Here is a 20,292-nt window from a genome sequence, read left to right as displayed (position 1 = left end):
AAATGGTGCTTTTTTGTTTTAAACAGCAGGTAAGCGAGGTTCTTCCTGAGCCATATTATAGCCTTGCCTGCCAGGGTTGGCAAAGTCTGCAGGTCTTCTGCGTTTTGCTGCTGGAGGCTGCCAGCCTGTCCCTCCGTCAGGTTGTGGCCAAGAGCACACACAGAGGAGGACGGGCGGCTCCGAGCACCTACCCGCCGCTGCAGAGAGGCAGATAGTTCTTGACTGAAATTTTGTGAGCCCCAAAATAGTGCTCTAAGTGTTTAATGCTTTTCTTCATTAGACAGCAAATTAGCCCTAGGCTCGCAAACCAAATGAAGTTTCATCTCAACAATCAGAGCCTGCTCACCAGGCAATTTTGTCCCAAGTTCCCACACACTGGTTGGTCAGCAAAATGGAGACTGCAACTTCTATTTATTGGTGCAATACAGTATTTGATACTGCTAATTACACTTAATTAGTCCTTCCACCATTTAATTAAAATGGCTTCTAATGATTGTGCTTCTTTGGCAGGCTCTTTGGTACCACCGGGAATTGTGCTGCCTGCAGTAAACTGATCCCTGCCTTTGAGATGGTGATGAGGGCCAGAGATAATGTTTACCATTTGGACTGCTTTGCCTGTCAGCTCTGCAACCAGCGGTGAGAACACAATTACACACACAAACACAAAATAATTTATACCTTTGCCTGCAAAATGTTTGATCCAAGCTACCTGTCTGGGGCTTGCAGCCTGCTGACATGGCTTGGGCTTGTTTATTATGCTGACCTGGGTGATGCATGTAAGTACCTGTAGCCCCTTTACTGCAAATCCCCTTGGAGCTGGTGGGAATTGTGGGGGGCCCAGGGGGGGCACACAGACTGCAGAGCTGGCCATGAACAACGTGGCACAGCTGCTGATGAACAAAACAAATCGCTTCAGCGTCCTTTCAGGATCTACCCTCTTTGTAGAACGCAGACGATGGAGACTGGACTTCCTCTGGTAAAAATGGATGTTATTTTGCTTAAATCAGGTTTCTGTCAGGGTCAAAACTGGGGACAGCACAGAAGAAAAAGAGAAGACATGGGAAGGAAAAAAATACTTTAGATTAGTCCTTTTCAACACTAGGAATAAATCCCTTTAGTTATTGTATAATTAACAGGGGATCTTGGTGGTATAATTGAGCAGGGCTTGTGTATTTCTGCTAGGCTTTACCCAGTGGAAAATGCATGTCAAGGAGTATAAGAAAAGGTCAAGCACAAAGTTTTTCCTTCTGAATTTGGGAGGGTTGTGCAAAATGTTCCCAGCGCCCTGTTTTTCGGTGATTGCAGGCAGAAGGGAAGCCCACAGAGCTCAACATGATACGCTGTCATCTTCTGATGCATCTGTCCATCCTTGTCAAGAACAGGCCTGAAAGTGCTGCTTGTTCTTGCTGCTTGTTTATTCTGGCTGTAGTGACTGCCCAGGGCCCAAGGTTGCATTTCCCAAAGATGAAACTAGGAGGCAATGCTTCATCCTATTTGAAGGTGTGTGAGAGATGACAGAACTTGTGGGAAGATGGAGAACCTAATTCTGTAAAAGTCAAGCTAAAAGCCTGACTTAAGAATTCATCAGTCATCCTAGAACAAAACTCTCTAATGAAGTAGCCGCACACGGTGTGTGTGTGGGTGCAAACCCCTGCCACTTTTCCCACTAAACTTAGGAGACTGTGCAAACTGGGGCCTCATTCTCCTTCCGTGCCCTCTGACGGTGGTGTAGCTCATGGGGATGGATGGGGCTGTGGCTGGTTGGTGCCAGAGCATGGAGGAGGAGAGCTGGACGAGCCGTTTGTAGCTCAGGTGGTTTACTGGGTCTCGTCGTGCGGGCGGAGGTGGCGTTTGTGCGAGACTGGGATCTCCCGCTAGCAGCGGTGGCAGCGCCGGGCCGGCAGTGACATCTAGTGGCTCGCAGGCTCGGGCTCCTGTCCGGGAGCCCTGGCAACTCTTTCGGTTGCCCAGTCTTGTTTTGCCACCCTTGGGATGGGGTCAGCGGCGTGCGCCTGTTTGCGGAGCTGGCGCGTCCCCTCCCTAAGGTGGTCCATTTTCTCACAGCTGGAACAGCTGCTTGGCCATGGGCTTTGTCTCGGCTCAAAAGCGTTGCAGGGTGCTGCCAGGTTCAACTCTCAGGCTGGGGTTTCTCCAGCCTGCCAGTGAAGGCCAGGCAGGAGAGGGTTGCTCCCAAATCCCATGCCGGTACCGGAGCTGGAGCATCTCAAATGTCCCTTCTGGCCAAGGCAAGCGACTGCTCTGGGCTGTGCAGGCAGGAGAGCTGGATTGGCCTTGGAGTCTGCAGGATGAGTATTTGTCATCAAACCCCTGCTTTACACAAGCTTCTCTCATAGAAAAGCATAGTACTGCCTAGTTTTCATTTTCAGGAATTGCTTTTAAACTTTACTCTTTATTACAAAGGCTCCAGAACACCTCTCTCCCTCTCTCCCTTCTGTGATTGCTGATGCTGGTACTGCCCTCAGTGCAAAGTGCAGTCCTGCTCTGCCCTTAAAATAACCTCCATGCGCTGTCACTGCCTGGCCGAACGCACAGGTAATCCCCCCGTTCTGGCAGAGTCATGCCTGGATGCACAAGGGATTTGCCCAGTCTGGGGGGAGCTGAGTCTTTCTGAAAGATGGGCTGAGTAGACAGAGTAGAGCTACATGTAGATTGTTATTTTTAGCTGACATCAGGCAGCTACGAACTTTTATGACTTATCCTTTAGAGGTTTTGGCCCAAAAGGCAGAATGGAAGTGCTCCTGTAACAGACAGCATAGGAAACTTGAACCGAGAACAGTGAGTTTAAGTAACCCTGAAGTCAAAATTGCAGAGGTGGATGCCAAAACTACTTCAGAATCAGAAATCCCACCTGAAACTCCACCTTGTGGAAAATATTTTGTTATGGAGACTTTTCTCTAGCTCTCTTCCAGCTTACTTGCCCTTCTATAGCTGGACTATGTCTATGTGTAGAGCGTTAAATCTGTCAGAGGAAAATCTCTAATACATTTGCCAAGTGTGCAGTGTCTTCATTAGCTTCATTCTCAAAAACATCAGGTTTGGAGCAAGTCCTACAATGCTACTCAGCCTACTGTGCTTTGAATTGTTAAAAGGTTGACATTGCTTGTCACAACTCTGAGTAACAGTTAGTCACTGTTGTAACTGGCTAACAGATCAGTATTACAATGGTTGCAGGAAACCCAGCTGTTTGTGTTGCCATGACACAAAATGTGGGGGTTTTGCTCAGAATAAAATCACTCTATAGAAATGGCAGGGTGGGTTCAGCGCTGGTTTGTCTCTGCTCTCAGCTGGTGCTCGCTCAGCCAGACGGGCTCTGCGACAGACCTGCTCCCATGGGGGCTGGTGGTGCCATCCCTAACTCTTCCTCCAAAGATCTACAGACTGAGACACATGAAACTGCGTCTGAAGTTGCCCCGTTAAATCCTCTGTCTCTAGGCACCATGCATCAGCTGAAGAGATCCCAGTTTACTGCTGGGTTTGTAGAACTGGCAGGTAGAAAGAAATAGTCACCATTCCAGTGAATGAAACCCTTCTCCCCAAACTTCCCAGGGTATCCCTGCTGTGCATTTTAGTTCCCGTGTGCTCATACACACACAGACCCCCCTCCCCAACTCCCTAGTTCTCCAGCTCCTCCTTCGGCTCCTCTAGACCCAAATCAGATTTGGCAAGACACAGCTGTTGGTGATGCCAGTGGCAAGAGCGGGTTTTGCATTTCTCCTCCTGGAGATTTATATTGTACTTAAGGTAGGGATAAGTAGCAAGAACCAAGCAGCTGTGTCTGTTATAGCAAATAAAACTACTGCTGGGGAAGGTGTTGTTAAAGTGAGTGTGTGCAGTACAGTTCCTAGAACAGAAACAGTTAATTTAAATTGATATTACTTTTTAGCTTTTTAATCTACAAATAAGGTTGATTTTCAGAACTACTAAAACATGCCACAGAGGGAAGAAGAGGGAAGGTCTCCAGTGAAACTATATGAAGTCAGAACCAATGCCCAGTTCTCTCTATACCTGTTTGGCAAATTAATTAAGTTATTTGGAGGTGTCCAGGTGGAAAAAACTTGTGCCCATGTCAGACCTATAATGGAGCTCTAAAATCAGTCATGTTCTTGCAGCAGAAAAATACTCACTTTTATGGAGGTGCCCTGCCCAAAGCTGCCAGAGCTACAAATCTAGAAAGCATTTTAGACAAGGAGTAGGCAACTAACCTGCCAAAGCTCTGCCTGGGAGCCAAGGAAACAGGCATTTGAGGTCTGCTAAGTCTCCTGAGGAGGGGGTTCTCTCCATTGATCTTCCTTGAAAGCCCAGCAAATGTTCCACCTCACCAGAGGTGGTACCTACCCCTTCCTCTCGGTACAGAGCTGCTTTTCGGTGCAGTGGCCGGAGCGCTTCTGCTTTGGGAACTGGGGGCTGATTTAAGACTCGGTGCTTGGGGCAGGGAGGTGCAGCCCTGTGCTCTGGTCTGTCAGTGCCCCACTAGTGTGATGGACAAAAAACAGCCCCTGAATTGGGTGCAAAGAGCATTATTTGTTATCTTAAGAAGTAAAAGATTAGCTTCTGATTCTTGAGCAAGCAGACAGGGCGCAAAAAGCTATTGGCTGTCAATTCACACCTCTCGGATCTTATATGTGGAACTTTTTTGACCTTAATGGTCAAATAAAATTGTTAAATATCACAAGCCTCTCTGTCAACTTCAAGACAAACAGAACAATTTACATGGTATATAGAGAGCAGTGCCCTGCGCTCAATGAAGATAAAGGTTAGGAGTCCAGCCACCAGGAAATTTCTATTTATTGTTCTGCACTGTACACAAGGGGGTGAGGAAGGACTTAATAGCCAGTCCTTGCCTGGAAATTAGTGTAAATACTGCCTCACCCGAGGGAACCCTGGAAATGTGGATACCAGCAAAAACTTCAAATAATCTCTATGCAATATCATCCTTCTAATTTCCCGGTTGTAGAGCCAATACCTCTTGTCTGCAGGGACAAATCCCTTCATTGCTCCTGGGTTCCTCTGGTGCGGAACCCGGCAGGGACAGGGAGCTGCTCCCAAGGTCCTTTATGTAGCCATGGCCTGGGAGATCAGCATCACCATGCTGGGAAAAGGGGTGAAAATAAAATAAAATAAAAGGAAAGGGAGCTGGGGAAGAAGTACCTGGGCTTTCCCAGGCTCCAATGGCACCGGCAGACCTGGAAATCAAACTCCAGTCTCCAGAGTTGCCTTCAAACCCCAATAGCCTCAAATTTACTCTGTTCTAACCTCTGTTCTTACTAATACCTGTTAATTCTTTCTATCTTCCAGATTCTGTGTGGGAGACAAATTTTTCCTGAAGAACAATATGATCTTGTGTCAGATGGACTATGAGGAAGGGCAGCTGAACGGGAGCTTCGAGTCCCAGGTTCAATAACAAACCCTGCTTCGCTGAAGCACTGTGGATGGGCGCTCAGCCGCACGAGCAGCGAGGGTGCCTGTCAGCTTGCCTGCAATATTTTTTTAATTCTTGGTCCAGAGAGGACTATATACATTGTAGTACTTTCCCCCCAACACAAAGCAGTTACAATTTTAGATGTACAGTTGTGCCTGCTTAGCTGAGCACTGCATTGCCTGTATGTTTGTGAGTTTTTGGGGTCTGGGGGAGGGCTCTGTACAGTCTGTTTTCTGTATATAAACTGGAACATTTATTTTATGAAAAATGTAATGCAATTTTATTACTGGTGTGAATTAAAAATTATGAATGTTTCCTGGTCATCTTAGCGGTGGTTTGTTCCCCATGTGGCGAAAAGCCCTTGTTTCCTGTGCTTGATGTTGAACAGTCTATTAGAAATATATACACAGGGCCCTGGAAGCGGCGTGAGTAAAAGCAGAGATGGGAGTTCACACACACAAACTGGGGGAAGGAACACTGCTGCAGAGTTAGACCTGCTCTCCTGAACCACACGGAAACTCGTGTCCAAACCCTGTTGCGTTGCATGGCGGAGGGAACGGGCTGCGGGTGGGTGATGGCTGGAACCCTTGGGGTCCTGGCCGGGTCCCACTACGGCTGTGGGCAGTGCTGAGCTGCTGGCTGAGACCATCTCGTTTTTTACCTCCGTGAATTCAGACAGAGCGTTTTTGTGGTTAATATGGTGTCTCCAGTCTGGGCTGCGAGGAAAGTGCTCCCTCCAGCACTGCCAACAGGTGCCCACGCATTGATCAGAATATTAATTTCAAGGCCATGATAGGCAGTGGGGTTTTCCTGTGTGGCATCACTTGTCCGGGGTTCAAATGCACCTGGGTGCTGATGCAGCATTTCTTTTCAGAGCCCTTTCTGCTTATTCTGTGCCAGGTGCTTTGACCTCCCACGTAACGAAAGCGATCGGATTTGGAGCATCTCCTGTAGAAAAGCTCTGAACTGTGCTCCTGCTGCGATGCTTTGTGCAATGATTTTCAAGGTTATGCAATTCATGTGCAACCCACTGGACTGTACCAAACACATTTCTGTGTATGGTGTCACTTTAATACAGTGCACCAGTAGCTGTAAAGAATGGGTGCAATTCTATTTATTTTGTTTTCCTGCATTTTCTCAGATTTACCCTGTTTCCTCTAATAAACAGATACAGAGTACTTTTTTCTTAGGTGACTTAATCAGTTACTGGTCCTGGGTTGTGCGTGTGTTCTCTGAATGGCAAACACCACATGCAGTGCAGCTTTGTGCTGCTCTGCCTGTTTCATGAAATTCTTTTATGTACATCTATATTGAATAATGACTAAACAAGCAAAACACCACCAGACACTTCGTATGCTTCAGACTATTACCCGTCATCTGAAGCTATCTCAGACATCTGGATTGACTGAGTGCATTTTCTTCATAAACAGATGTTTTGGGTTGGGAGACCCATTATAAAATGTGTGGCCCCATCCACTTTTATTCCCCACAAATATGGAATAGCAATTACAAACCCACCTATGGATAGATGGCATTTTAATTGCTATTCCATTTTAGTGCCTTTTGGGGTTGAGGTGGGGGCATTGTCTTTTGAGAAACTGTAGAGTTGATGCTCTTTTTGTAGAGGCTCTTGCAGGTGGCCACGCTGGGGCTACTGAAGGAGCAGCTTGTTGCCCAAGCACTTTGACTCTTGGCTTTGGAAGGGGTTGCCAGCCTGCTGCTCCCTCTGCCTGTGCTTGGAGTACCTGTCTGCCAAGGGGTTTTGCTGTAATTGAACACACAACAGCAGTGCACGGGTGTTGTCCTGTGGTAAGGATGGGAGCAGCAAAACCAAACCGAAACCCCTCACCAAACAAGCTTGGGGGGATTATTCAGATTTAGTTCAGATTCTTAAGGAGAGTTGTGGCACTAGTTTTAAAACCAATAAAGTCCTTCAGCAAATGGTGCTTAAACCTTCTAGAAAGGAGTTTTCTTGGCTTAGGTGGTCTCCTTTCTTCGGAGGAAGAAAGTATAATTCTTCAGAGCTGCTTGGCTAAGGGTGGCTAATGGCTGTGCAGCTGCCACATCTCTCATACGTGCTGGGAAAGCTGCAGAAATGTCACCCTAGGGGCAGGAGCGTGCTGGAGGAGAGGACGGAAATCACACTCTACCGTTGGATGACAAAAAAGGGCACTTGGTTGTTGTGAGCCCCTGCGCTGGCTCTGCAGGGGAGGTGTATCTGAGCCGGGCCCGTTCCGATGTGTCTGGGGACAGGGGTGGTTGGGTGGGGATTCCTGACACGTGGCAGTGCAACAGGCTGAATCAGCAAACACCGGCCGAATGATGGAGCAGAACATAGCCCAGGAACTTGGAGAACGAAATGAGTCATGGACTGGTAAACGGGACAAAATAACTGGTAAGTGACTCACATGTGATGGCACTTGGGGCATCTCGGTGCCTCCTTGCGCTTCTGGCTGTGAAAGGGAGGCAGTGCTTCCCCAACGGGGTGCAGGGGGCTTCATTTTGGTGGGCAATCATCTTGATTTGTTACCACGGCTGTAAATTCAGTTCCTTATGAATGAGAGATTTCATGATGCTGTTTCATGCAAAAGCCTCTGCTGGCAGGTGGGTGGGTGGAAGGGCAGCCTGGAACAGGGCACAGCTTCTTGCTGTTGAATGGGGGGGCAGAAAATGCCCAATTGTATTATATGAAAAAAATTAATACAAGGGAGAATTTGTGCAGCATCTGTATCCTCCTTTTCATTAGACACAGAACAAGGCCCACTGGCCAGAGCCCATGCCCCAGAGAGCACTGGAAGTGGGACTTCTCTAAAATAAAAATCCTGTGAGGACAATGTCACCATGACTTTTTGTCTGAACACTGCAAATTTGCTTAACAGAAACAAGTGCTGGAGTGCAGACCTGCTGTTGAATAATCACTTCCACTCTATGGAGCAGAGCACAGAAACCTTTTGATGGTGTTATAGTCATCACTTGGCATAAATATTCATTCAAGGAATCAGAGCAGAGTAAATGGCATTTTAGACTCTAATCGTTTAGTATTAGCAGATAGCCTTTTTACTGCTAAAGATAACCACTGCTTAATCAGTTTAGTGACCACTGGCATACAGTATGACATTTAAGCTTGTGCCTCAGTCCCTGTGACCCCTCTGCCCAAGTGTCCATCGCTCCCAAAGTCAGCCAAGCTGCTGCAAAATGCACACAAGTGGCTTTAACTTCTGAATTATCTGCCATTTGCCTCCTTATCTTAGATCAAAGTGGTATTTTAAGCTCCTACTACAAATGTTAAAATCTAGGATCTTTTCTCTCTTTTATTTTGTAGTGGGGGACTAATGACTGATCACAGCACAGTCTGATTTTGCAATTAAACACAAGCCAGTATTTAAAGGCAATCAAAATCTCAAGCTTCTTCTCCATTCATCTTTAATGCTGGTGTAATTGCTGCACAGATTCTGGCTCTTCCTATTATTTTTTTGGTGCGTGCCTCAGTCTTTCAGAGGGATGTTATACTTCCCTGAGCAGCATTAGTGCTATTGAGCACGTCGCTATCGACACTCCAGCTTGCCCGATTTCATATCTTGCCAAACAAGTTAATCTAATATTAACAGTGGTTTGTTACCTCGTTGTTAGCTTAATTTACTTTACAAGAAATACTATATTTGCATTTCATCCCGTGCTTCCCAAAGCCAAGATGGGATTGCTCACAGTTCTGCGCAATCTCTGGGTCTGGCGTTGCCACACGGAGGTGGGGGACATCACCCCAAGCAGGCATTTTTGCTAATTGGCTGGTGGGGATGTGGGGAGTTGGAAGGAGGATTTCAAAAGCCATAGAGCTGGTCCTGGAAATGCAATATTCAGAATAGCACAAATACCGCTGCTGCTCTTCCAGTAATATAGCTGAGTCGTAGACAGTAGTTTTCCCTGGTGGCAAACATATACAGTAAATGTCTTTAGTATGGAAATCAGCAGACATATGGGCACAGCGGCAGACATTTGCAACACCAACAGGTTCCTGAGGCTTTTAGGGGATGCTCCCGTGCCAGGACTTGCTGAGGTTTCTCCGCCATCGTGGCGGGGCCCCACGCCTCGCTCCAAATTGCAGGGGCGGGGGGAGTTGTGAACAAAGCCCTCCAAGCAATCGCTCAAAAGCCGCTTCCCCGAAGGATCCAGCTCCCGGTCCTCGGCAGCTCTCAGACGGGAAGGCTTTTCTTTCCTCCAGCAGCCACCCGAGCCATGCTGGCTGCAGGGCTGGGAGGGTTGCTGGAGTGGGGATGGGGATGCCCCATGGTGGCAGTAGGTGATGTCCATGACTTGCCACCCAGGACTAGTCCTCCCCTAGGTTAGGGGATGTGGCATTGCCGGAGAAGGAGATGGCTTTTGCAAGTGTTAGTTTCTTGCTTAATTCCTGAGTAGCTTACTATGTGTGTGCTGCTTTGCTAAACCCTGTCCCTATTTCTGGAGCACTGGCTTTCCCCCTGCACTAGCACTCACTGCCTTCTGCTGTACGGCCGGTGAGTTACCTGCGCTGAGTTCGTAATACTATTGCCAAAAGGGAAGGGACAGCAGTGGGGTGGTGCAACTGATGCCATGGATGGCCACAACATCAGCTTCTCATACAAAAACGGGCTTTTGGACAGAGGAGGAGATTGCAAACATTTCGCTAGGGGAGGCCATTCAGACACGGGGTTCGTCCCTGACCACCCCTCCCGGTGCACCCCAATTCATCATCCAGCTTCCCCTCTGCCGGTGCTCATCTCTCTGATCGAGCTGTGTTCCAATTGACCCAGTGAGGGGAACTGGGGGTGTGCACCCCTGTGCTCCCCATAGGCAGCAAGAACCAGCCCCCAGGGTGAGATGCCTGCTGTGGCACCCTCTAGGGCAGTGCTGAGCCCCCACTGGGCACCAGCTTCGGGGGGGAGCCTCAGTTTGCGCAGCTCAATTTAGGCATCTCAGCTTACAGGAACTGAATGACTCCATCTGTCTGTCCGTCTCACTCTAGTTTTAATAGCAAAATCCTGAAGGATGCCAAGGACGACTCTGGCCAGGCTGAGATGCCTGGCAGGGCGGCTGCTTAGTGATGCTGAAGAAGGTTTTTAGTGCAGGTCTGAGAGAAAGCAGGGCTGGAGGAGGGGGAACAGTGGCTGGAGCAGAGTTTGGTCCTGGAGAAGCAGCAGGAGATGGAGAGGTGGATCGAAGTGGAGGATCAGCTGCAGATGTAAGTACCAAATATCAGTAGATTATTGTGAGCATTTGGAGGGCAGGAGCCCAAAACAGAGATCGATTTTGCTACAAAAGCAATCTGAAACATCTCAGAAGCAATATGAATGTTAGTACAAGTATAAATAATATTAATATAAATAAGTTGGATTGACCACAGCCTCACAGCTTTGAGGCCAACGCGGGCTCCTGCAGCTGACCCAGCAAAACCTCCCTGGCCAAGGCTTCAGGCAGGGCAGTCTGTGGGGCTTTATTTAAACTGTCGCTGCAAGATTTGCCATCGCTTTTCTGTCATCCCTCCTCACGGCCAACCCTTCCTCCACCTCAGGCATGAAAATTCACTCTCCCCAGGGCCTTTGCCTGTGCAAGCAGCTGAACACCAAATCTGGGGGCTCCTGTGCTGGTGCCCGGTGCCAGATCTGCTCCCACCGGCACCTGGGGCACCGATAGCTCAACACATAAGGACAAACACTGCTGAGCAGGTAAACAGATTGGGTGTTGGAAAAGGAGAACGAATCAGATCCAGGTACACATGCACATCCCCTCCGAGCACGGGCACAGCGTGGCAGCAGGGCCACGGTCACCTTGCACGCCCAGCAGCAGCACAGGAACCCACATTTCAGCACTTTGGCCCCGTCGCTGACTGGCCACACGAAGCTGCAGGAGCTTCCAGGCAGGAACATTTCTCTAACTGAAAAGACACTTATTTTGAGAAAAGCAAGAAGTTGCCAGTCTGCTCCTTTTGTTTCTTGCCACTGCAAAATACAGGTAGCTCACACCTTTTCTTATCATGAAGCCATGCTGAAGCAAGACCAGTTAGGCAAATCAGTTCTCCCAGTGCAGGCTAACGAGGCCAGCGCTGGGACAGCAGGCACTGCCCACCGGGTGCTGCCTGCGGGTGGGCAGATGGGGCTTGCTGCTCCTTTTAGCCCTCACTGGTAATACTGCTGGAAAAAGATATCGCTTATGCAATCTGAACTGTTATGTGCAATTTTGCTAAGAAAATGACCTTGGGAATAGCTTTGCTATTATTATTATTAAATAGAATCAGGTATTTACTTGAAGGTCTTGACAACCCTGTATAAACTGTAGAAAAATGTGGTTTTATTTAGTGAAAACCTTGTTGTTCAAAACTGGCGTTTCACCCCAGGGGTTATCCTGCAGCCCAGCAGCGGGTGCCTGCACGTGGCAGGAGCACCGAGGCTGGCAAAGTGCCGGTTCCCCGGGTCTGCCTCTCCCGCTGCTGCTCTCCTGCCTTTCTTCAGCCCTTGAGACGCTCCAGTGTCTACTCCAATGTAGGGGAGGACCCTGTACTGACCCTGTCCACAGTGGGCTGCTGGGGCTGAGGACGTGGGTACAGCCATGCTGCTGCACCCCAGAGCATTTGGGCACATGTGCAAATCATGCCTGTCACAGAGACCGTGCCACCGTCACCTCTGGTCTTTAGGAATGGCTTCTCAATAATCTATTATTTAACAAAGTAACCCCTTTACTGTTCAAAGCTCTTACTATTCTCGTTCTAATAATCCCACTATGGTACTGAAAGTTAACTGACAGTAGAAGGCAGGACTTCTGTTTGTGGTTTGCTGAAAAGAGAATATCTTTGTCTGCCATATTTTTTTCTTTTAATCATTACTTCTTAAATACTTGCCAAACACAACCCAGAGATGCAGCGTAGCATCTTGCTCCAGTAGCACACAGTGCAGTGACAGGAGCCCTGGGGGGTCTGAGGTGATGCCCTCTCTTCTGCCTGCTGCGGAGGAGGGGGAAAGAGGTCCCAAAAGCCCCAATGGGAACACAAAGGTCCAGGACACAACATCCTCCAGAGCAGGTCATCTTGCCTCTGCACCCCAGAGGAGGTTCAGGGAAACCCCAGCCTTTGGCAAGAAGGAAATGTCAAAGTCCCTGCCAAGCCGTGGCCTCACTGGTAGGCCCAGGGGCTGCTGCTGGCCACGCTGTGCTGTGTCCCTGCACCCCCATGGGGAGCATCAGCCTCATAAATAATTCCTCAGTGTAATGGCAATGTTGTAAAACATGAATATTTAGTGCATGCATAATAGTTGTTTATTCATACTTAAATGTCAGCTGGTGAAAACATATTTAAAAGCCTCCCTTCCCTGTGAAGCATAAGCTGCCAGAGGAGATGGGCAGCAAAGGTGGCTCCGAAAAGTCACACTGCTTCTTGCCACGACAAAAACCCAGGCTGGGGTGGCACACACCGATATGCTCCCAGATGCACCATGTCCCTGCTTGTTGGGGACCAGACCTGCAGGAGCCAGCGCCATCCTGCTCTCAATGGGACCGTCTCCCACTGATGGAGCGTTTCGCACTTGTGTTGTGGCTAAATTTGGCCAAAACTGTGCTAGTTCTCCTGTTATGTCTGTGTAATCCACACAGCCGAGCTGCGGGGACACCAGCGGGGTGGGCTGGGGGGATGTGCACCCCCAGCATGGGCTATGGGGCAGCAGGAACTTTGCAGGACAAGGCTGCTGCGAGGGGGGATGTGGGGATGCAGGGAGAGGTGGGAGCACCTGCCTGCTCGTGCTCACTAGTGCAAATGTTCAACACTTGGGGAGCGGGGAAAAAGAAAACAACACACGGAGAAATAAATTATCAGTAAAGCAACACAAACTTATGAAGGACATATTTTTTCTTTTTTTTTTTTTTTTTTTTTTTGCTGTCAATACACACAAAGAGGCAAAAATTGGAAGCTTTTGAGGAAAAGAAATGCGTCTGAACTTCTGAGCAAATGAGAAAGTACTGAAAAGCTCTGCATTGCCGAGCTCCTCTGAGGTAACTTCTGTGCTCAGAGAGAATATTTCAGAAGACATTTTATTCTTTAGAAGATGCCAAAAATGCAAGACTTGGCACTTTAACAAAACAGAAAAAGGAAAACACATAATCTTCTTAACTAGTAAGTCTTTGAGCCCAAGATCACATTGTTGCCATATAATAAAAAGGGATGTTATGCAGTAATTTGGGCAGTTAAGAATTCTGTGCATACTCAAAATCATGACATTTCAAGGACAATAAAGTTGGCTGGCTCGTGGCCATTGCCCATACGAAGAGAAAACAAAAAACCGGATTGTCAGCTGGTTATTCATACCGCATTACAAAACAAGCCTCCCAACAGGCAAACACTCTTTATTGCTTGTGTTTTTGCTCCAGAAATATATTTTTTAATTAAAAAAAAAAGTTCTCGCAGCATTCATCTTACAAATGTTAACCCCTTAAAAGACAATTCTGACATACTTTGCCGCTGGCTTTTCCACTTTATAAATGTTCTACAGACAAGGAAAAAAAATCAGAAAGAAAAATTTACTTTTTATTTCTCACATGGCACAAGCTGTCTGTTTCTTTATGAGAAAAAAACAAAAGAATCAAGGCACTCAAGGCCGTTTTTATCGCATTAATCATGTGGAATGCTTTGATTTTTGGGGTGTCTGGCTTCAAATAATGCCCAAGGAGTTGTTTTCCAGATAAAATGTGCCATACATGAGCATGTGCCAAGCAGTGCCCCCAGGTCGGCAGCTGGGATTGAGGACGGCCCCGGTTTTGCAAGGGGCTGTGGTGCAGAGCTGGAAGCACAGGGGTGCTGGAGGGGTCGGTCCCTGCTCGGCCAGGGCTGGCGGCAGGTTCCCTAATTGCTGTATGGTTACTACAGTATGTCGTCGTGCATTATTCTTTTTGCTTTTACAGGTGCTTTATGCACTTGCAGGTGATGTTGCTTGCTTGCGCTGCTGCCATTGCTTTCTGGAGGTTCTGCTGCATCGAGTTTAACCAGGAGCCATGAAAGCCAAGCTCTGAGCCACATACTGCTTAACCCCACACTTTTATCCTTTTACAGCTCTTTACTCCCATGATTTAATTTCTCCCCAAATAACTTTATTCTGGCTTTTAAATAAAGAACGTGCTTTCTAATAGGTCCTCTTCTTGCAGAGTCACTGTCCCCTTTAGAAACAGCTGAAGTGCCATGATTACTACATCATTGGATAAAACTGTGGAGTATGAAATCACCAAAAACTACTAAGCACCTATCTTGAGCTTGATCAAAACCTTGCCTACCCCTCTGTGAGCCTCACCAAAACACTAGTGAGAGTGGAGGGCCTCCCCAGCACACACGGGTACGTGCTCAACCCTTGCTGGGATGTGCTTAGGGACCTTGTGGCCATGGCATGGGGCAGGATGCTGCAGGGATGGTCTCCTGGCTGACGCGGCTATGGGCAGAGCTCTGCAGTGCGACTCGCCACAAGCCACCACGCAACCATCACTTCAGTTTTCATTTCCAGCAGGTGACCAGCTCTACTGGTGTGACAGCCCACATGCTCCGGCTCCCCGGTGGTTCTCATCGATGAGGTTTTATAAACATGAGAGTTATCAGCAGTACTGCTTACTCTGATGATCCTTGAACTGTATTTATTTATTTGTAGGGAGGCAGGCAGTCTAGGAAAACTAAATGGAAGCCTTTCTCACCAATGATGAGAAAGGCAGGTTTCTGTCACGCTGTTTCCCACAGGTAGTTATCCTGTCTGTTTAATTGTGCCAAGGTGCTGTGCTGAAACAGCTGCAGGTATTTTGCAGCAAGATGCTCCAGGCTGCAGCTTCTGCAGGCAGTGCTGGTCTTGGCCTGGGGAGAGATGCTGGTAGCGCTTGGTGGGAACAGGTATGGCAGGAGGACATCCTGGGCTTTTCTGGGCTTTTGTTTGGGCTGAAGAAAGTGCAGGAGGTGTCCATAGTCCACCTGCGGAATGGGGTAAGCCTTGTGGAGAGGGAGGTGATGGGCATGTGGTATGTGCTGATGCCATGAAAGTCAGACATCTTACTAAGAGCTGCAATGGTATTTGAGGAAAGAAATACCAAGCCACTGGTTAAGTCAAAACGACTCAGTAGAAGGACAAATTTCTACTGTTATTATAGCTCTCCTTTCATGAATTGCCAGCCAGTCTATCATTTTAGTCACTTTAAAATGTGACTGGTGGAAGATGCTGGTGTTGGACCCTCTCGGCCACATTCCCTGCTGCACCAAACCTTTCAGTTCCCGTGTCTCCCATGAGCTGGGGTGAGCCCTCCCCCCATCCCAGCCATGCGGCCCTATGGGAGGGAGTGACACCCCCGTTCAGTCACAGGGATCCCACAAAACCGCGGCCTCCTGCCAGGGCACGGGCTGCAGGAGGGAGGTGCACCCCCAGCACTGCTCTGGTGCTGGGGGGGTTCCACATCGTTTCAATAAGCTTCTCCTGACCACAGCGCAGGGGCGAGGCTTGGCTGACAAAGTTTTGTGAGTGTTTTTGGGGGAATCATTTGTTTTTTGTGGAAATGCACCAGGAGAGATCCTGAACTGGTGCAAATTGGCTCATTTGCTGTCATGTCACTGAATTGCTCTTTATCCTCCCAGTCCCGTGTTGGTTCCCTGCTCCTTTGTAGTGGCTTCTGCTTTCTCGGCCACCGGTTTCCACCCACTTGTTCTCTCCTTGCATTTCTCCCTCTCCTCGGAAGTTCCTGAGCATCTTTATTTGTAGTGTGATTTGCCCAACTTTCATTTTGTGTTTGAATCCACATTGTTCTCGTCCCTGGCTCTGCCTATATCTTTTGCTGCCCGTATTTACCTCGTTTCGATTGTACTTTTTCTGGGACAAAGCGCAGTGATGCCGTTTTGTGGATAATTAGATTTGTTTGAGTGTGGTCCAGCCAGCAGGACAATCCGTGCTGCATCACGCAGGAGGGTATAAACTGCCTGGATTTGCATTCAGAGTCTGTCATCTGCTGTGAATCATTTGGGGATGCTTTTGCATGAGAGAAGCTGTTTAAAAATAAATTGTATTGTATTAGACTAATGGAAGACAATAAATTCAGCTGGCCTTTTAGCTTAAAATTCATCAATGTCTCAACCTGGAAGGGGGGGAAGGAGCTGGAGGACGTTGAGCCACTGGGCAATTAATGGCCAGGAGCTTGGCAATTGCCAGGCTGCTGCAGTGGCCGGCTGTGTCACAATGCTCAGGCAGGCATGGGGACAGCACGAGCATTAGAGCACTCTTAAGAAAGCAAAAACTCAAAAAACACACACAAAAAACCCCACACCACCACTAAAAAGAAAAATCCCACTCTTTTTAACATCAGTTCACAAGATATTCCTTAATCAAAGTCTGCTCTAAGTTGCACTGTGCAAAAGGCTTACTGCAATATCAAAAAAACCCTTTGGATTATTGAAGCCTTTCAACCCTGATAGACTTTGCTGTCCCCTGCAATAATGGCAGGACGAGCCTCTTTATGGGCCTAATTTCCCCAAGATTGGAACATGTTGGGGCCATGCCGCTTTTGGCCAGCAGTGTGGGAGCAGGACTGCAGAATGAAGCCCAAAGCTCAAGGAGACTTTCCTTGGGCAGTTCTGGGGAGGGATCATGACCCACCTCTGCCCTGACTTGCGGATGAGGACAGGGCTCCCGGGCTGTGCCATCTTGCAGGGGTCGCCCTGCAGCTCCATCCTGGTGCTGAAGTACCACAGGGAACGATTCACTATCAGAACCCCTGGCTCGAGAAATCCATATGAAGAAGCACACTGGCTGTAAAATCAGCTTTATGGCTAGTTCTGGGCATTGCCACCTGCTCTGAGCACCAGCATCCACTTCCCCGTCCCCTCACATCCCAGGCATATGTTCCCTCTGTTTTCCCGCTGTTAAACAGCCACACACAGACCGTGGCACCAGGTGGCTCCGGCGCTGCTCCAGGAGAGCATCCCTGCTCCAGGAGAGCAGCCCTGCAGCGTGACGGTCACAACAGCAAGCCCAGGGCTTCGGCAGAGGCTCCTGGCTTGCACTAAGGTCTGGGGCCTTTTGTCCTTGGCCCCTGTGTGCTGGTGATGCCTCCTCATCCCACCACTCCTGTAAATTTTGGGTGATTCTGGTAATTTCAGTGGAGCAAGGCCTGACTGATACCCATGTAGGTAGGAGGAGAGGTAAGCACAGGATGTGGAGGGAAAGCAGCTTATTAGTAGAGCAAATTATTCACAATGAATAATTTCTTCAACAAACACAGCTATTTCTGAATGTCTGTAAGAGTTCTGTGCTTTTCCTGAATTTGTTGGTGTCCAGATTTAATGGATTTTGCTTTTTTTCCTTTTGGTATGGGATGGGTGAGGACATGCTGGCCATGCTTGGCTGTCCTGGTGAACTGTGATGGCTCACACCTGTTATTGATGCTGGTACTTTGTCAGAGTATCCTGGTACCCTCCCTCTGCCCAGCCATGGCAAAGGCCCTGGGAACATTCCATTTCCCTCAAAATATGGCAAATGCAAGGAGTTGTGTGGAGAGGTTTAATATTCACCTAACACAAAAGACAGGGCAGGCAAAGAAAGACCAAAGCCATCTAAGCAGGGCTGCTGCAAGCTCATGTTTAAACTCACCTGAGTGTTTGAGAGAATTTCCTGGATATGTTTGCCCAGTAATTTTTAACTTGGTACATCTGACCCACTAAAACTGGTAGTTCTCTTTTGCATCTTCAGTGGCACTCAGGCAGGCGGGAGGAGGAGAAGGAAGCCAAGAGTGTAATTTATGGAGGGAAAAGCTGCAGCAATCAGATGTCTTGTCCTCTATAAAGTACTTCTGTCACTTAAGTGCCCAGTTGTTGAGTGGCACTTTCAATTGATGTCATTTGCTGTCTTCGTGAGCGGCTTCTTTCAAAACCATACTCTGAGGAAAAGCATCTTTTAAAAAATGCAGGTGTGATGTGGACTCTGCTGTTACAAGTGATGAGTCTCAAGGTCCTGGACGCTCACGTCTCTTATTGCTGGTAACATGATCTAGCAGCACTCCTGAAACCTGCCTCCCTCACACCCCCAAAATGTTGTATTTACAGCAGGAGATATGGGCCATGGGAAAGACAATGGCCATGAGAAAGCTGCAGGTACAAACTGTGCTTTGACCTGTTGTCTCTCCTCACAAACAGATCACCAACGGTGCTGATCTGGCCGCAGCTGACTCTGCCCATGGGTGCCCACCCCATCCCAAATCAGGGTCCCAAGGAGGTAACTTGAGGAGATGCTTATTTAGGGGAAATGTGTTATGGGCAACACCTGCATGTGTATATGGTGATGGCTGGCTACACCAGGCAAGTAACTTAAGCTCAGATTTTATCCCCATTAGCAATAGCTCAAACCAGTATGTCTTTCCTGTGGCTGGTGATGGGCTGGCCCAGCTGTGGGCTCCAGGGTTGCCCATCTGCCACAGCTGCTGAGAGGGGAATTTGGGATTAGGGATCTTGTCCTGGCAGCATTCTGCTCTGAGCCTGCCTCCCCTCACATCATCTCTGCCCTGGGTTTTGCTGGGCTCTTTTTGCAGAGCCACTCCTGATGACTTCTCCATCATAGACCAATGCTCAGCAGTGGTTTCCCCCTCCCCAGTGCGTGTCTGCAGCACCGGAGCCGTGCCCAGGGGCTGTGCCCAGCGCTGTGCAGCACATAAAGCTGTACCTGTGGAGCAGGGAGACACACAGGGATTGCTGCCCTGGTAAATCCTGTTGCTCAGTAGATTGTTGTTCAGTAGATTAACTTTCTAGTCATCCCAAGTCTTTTAAAGGACTCTTTCATTATTATTATTATTATCATTATCATCATCATCTAATTAACTATACATGTTAATAAGAAGTTTTATTTTATATAAAACTGAGCATATTTATTTTTCTCTGCCTGGAGTGACATAAATAGGCCTTTTCACATATAGCTTCAGTGTCCTGGGGCTGATTTGTAGATATATATTGTTGCTTAGAAAGACACTAATTTACAGGTGATTGTTTGGAGGACTTCAGATTACCACCATTCATATATATGGATAGATAAATAAAAAATGAAGTTTCTCAGGAGATTCTGCATAAACAATTTTCTTGGGAAGAAAAAGGATTCTCAATTAACAAAAAAATACCCTACACCAAACCAACAGTATTTTTTTATATCTATGGGTAGATTATTTCAGTCCTTCATTTCTATTTCTGGACCATTTCCTCTAACATTTTATCTTTTTTATTCCATCATATAAATCCTCATATATTCCATTCCCAGAGAAACCAGTAGGTTTGGGGTCTGGAGGCAGCAGAAGCCCAGCCGCCCCAGCCCTGCCTGCCCCCACCGCTGCCGAGAAGAATAGGGGGGAAAGGATTAGCTCCAGATACCTTAATGAAATATCACTTCAGCTCCTAAGTCTCCCTCGCAGAAAAATACACACACACAGAAAGAGGAATACTTTTGGAAGCTGCTTGTGATTTTATCATCTTGCTGCAGGGGAAGCCCAGCTGGCAACAGCTCACGGGTACCTCTGCTGCAGGGAGCTGCTGACAGTGTCTGCTCCCGGCAATCAGGCTTTCTGTTAAAGCTGGGTACCCTAAAGTCACTATTTCACTTTGGAAGATATTTATATGAAGTTTGCTGGCTCTCCCAGCCCACGACTGAGCTGTGGCTCACCCAAACCAGGACCACAGGACTTGAGCAGTGAGGCAGGTCTGCAGCTGCAGCCAAGGGCACGTCTGCAAGCACAGCCCCGCAGCAAGGCCAGGCGAACACCCAGGGCTGTGCATCTCCCCACCATGTTCTTCTAGCCCCCAGAGCCTGTGCTTCGGGGGCAGCCGTGAGGGAGAGTCATATTGTAGC

The 20,292-nt window shown here is 48.1% G+C and overlaps 1 protein-coding gene across 6 annotated transcripts in view; it reads left to right on the top strand.

Moving 5' to 3' along the window:
- The window catches only part of LMO1 (LIM domain only 1), a 74,396-nt gene extending 68,641 nt beyond the window's left edge, over positions 1-5,755 (top strand). For all 6 annotated transcript variants that reach the window (XM_065065298.1, XM_065065296.1, XM_065065297.1 and 3 more), the window contains 2 exons: positions 511-636; positions 5,317-5,755. In XM_065065298.1, the coding sequence (XP_064921370.1) occupies positions 511-636; positions 5,317-5,422 (232 nt within the window). In that variant the 3' untranslated portion in view covers positions 5,423-5,755. The remainder of the gene's footprint in view (positions 1-510; positions 637-5,316) is intronic.
- The last annotated feature ends 14,537 nt before the right edge of the window (positions 5,756-20,292 follow it).

This window comes from Columba livia, chromosome 5 (assembly GCF_036013475.1).
Source record: "Columba livia isolate bColLiv1 breed racing homer chromosome 5, bColLiv1.pat.W.v2, whole genome shotgun sequence".
NCBI classification, from domain to species: Eukaryota; Metazoa; Chordata; class Aves; order Columbiformes; family Columbidae; genus Columba; species Columba livia.
This window is presented reverse-complemented; position numbering and strand designations above follow the sequence as displayed.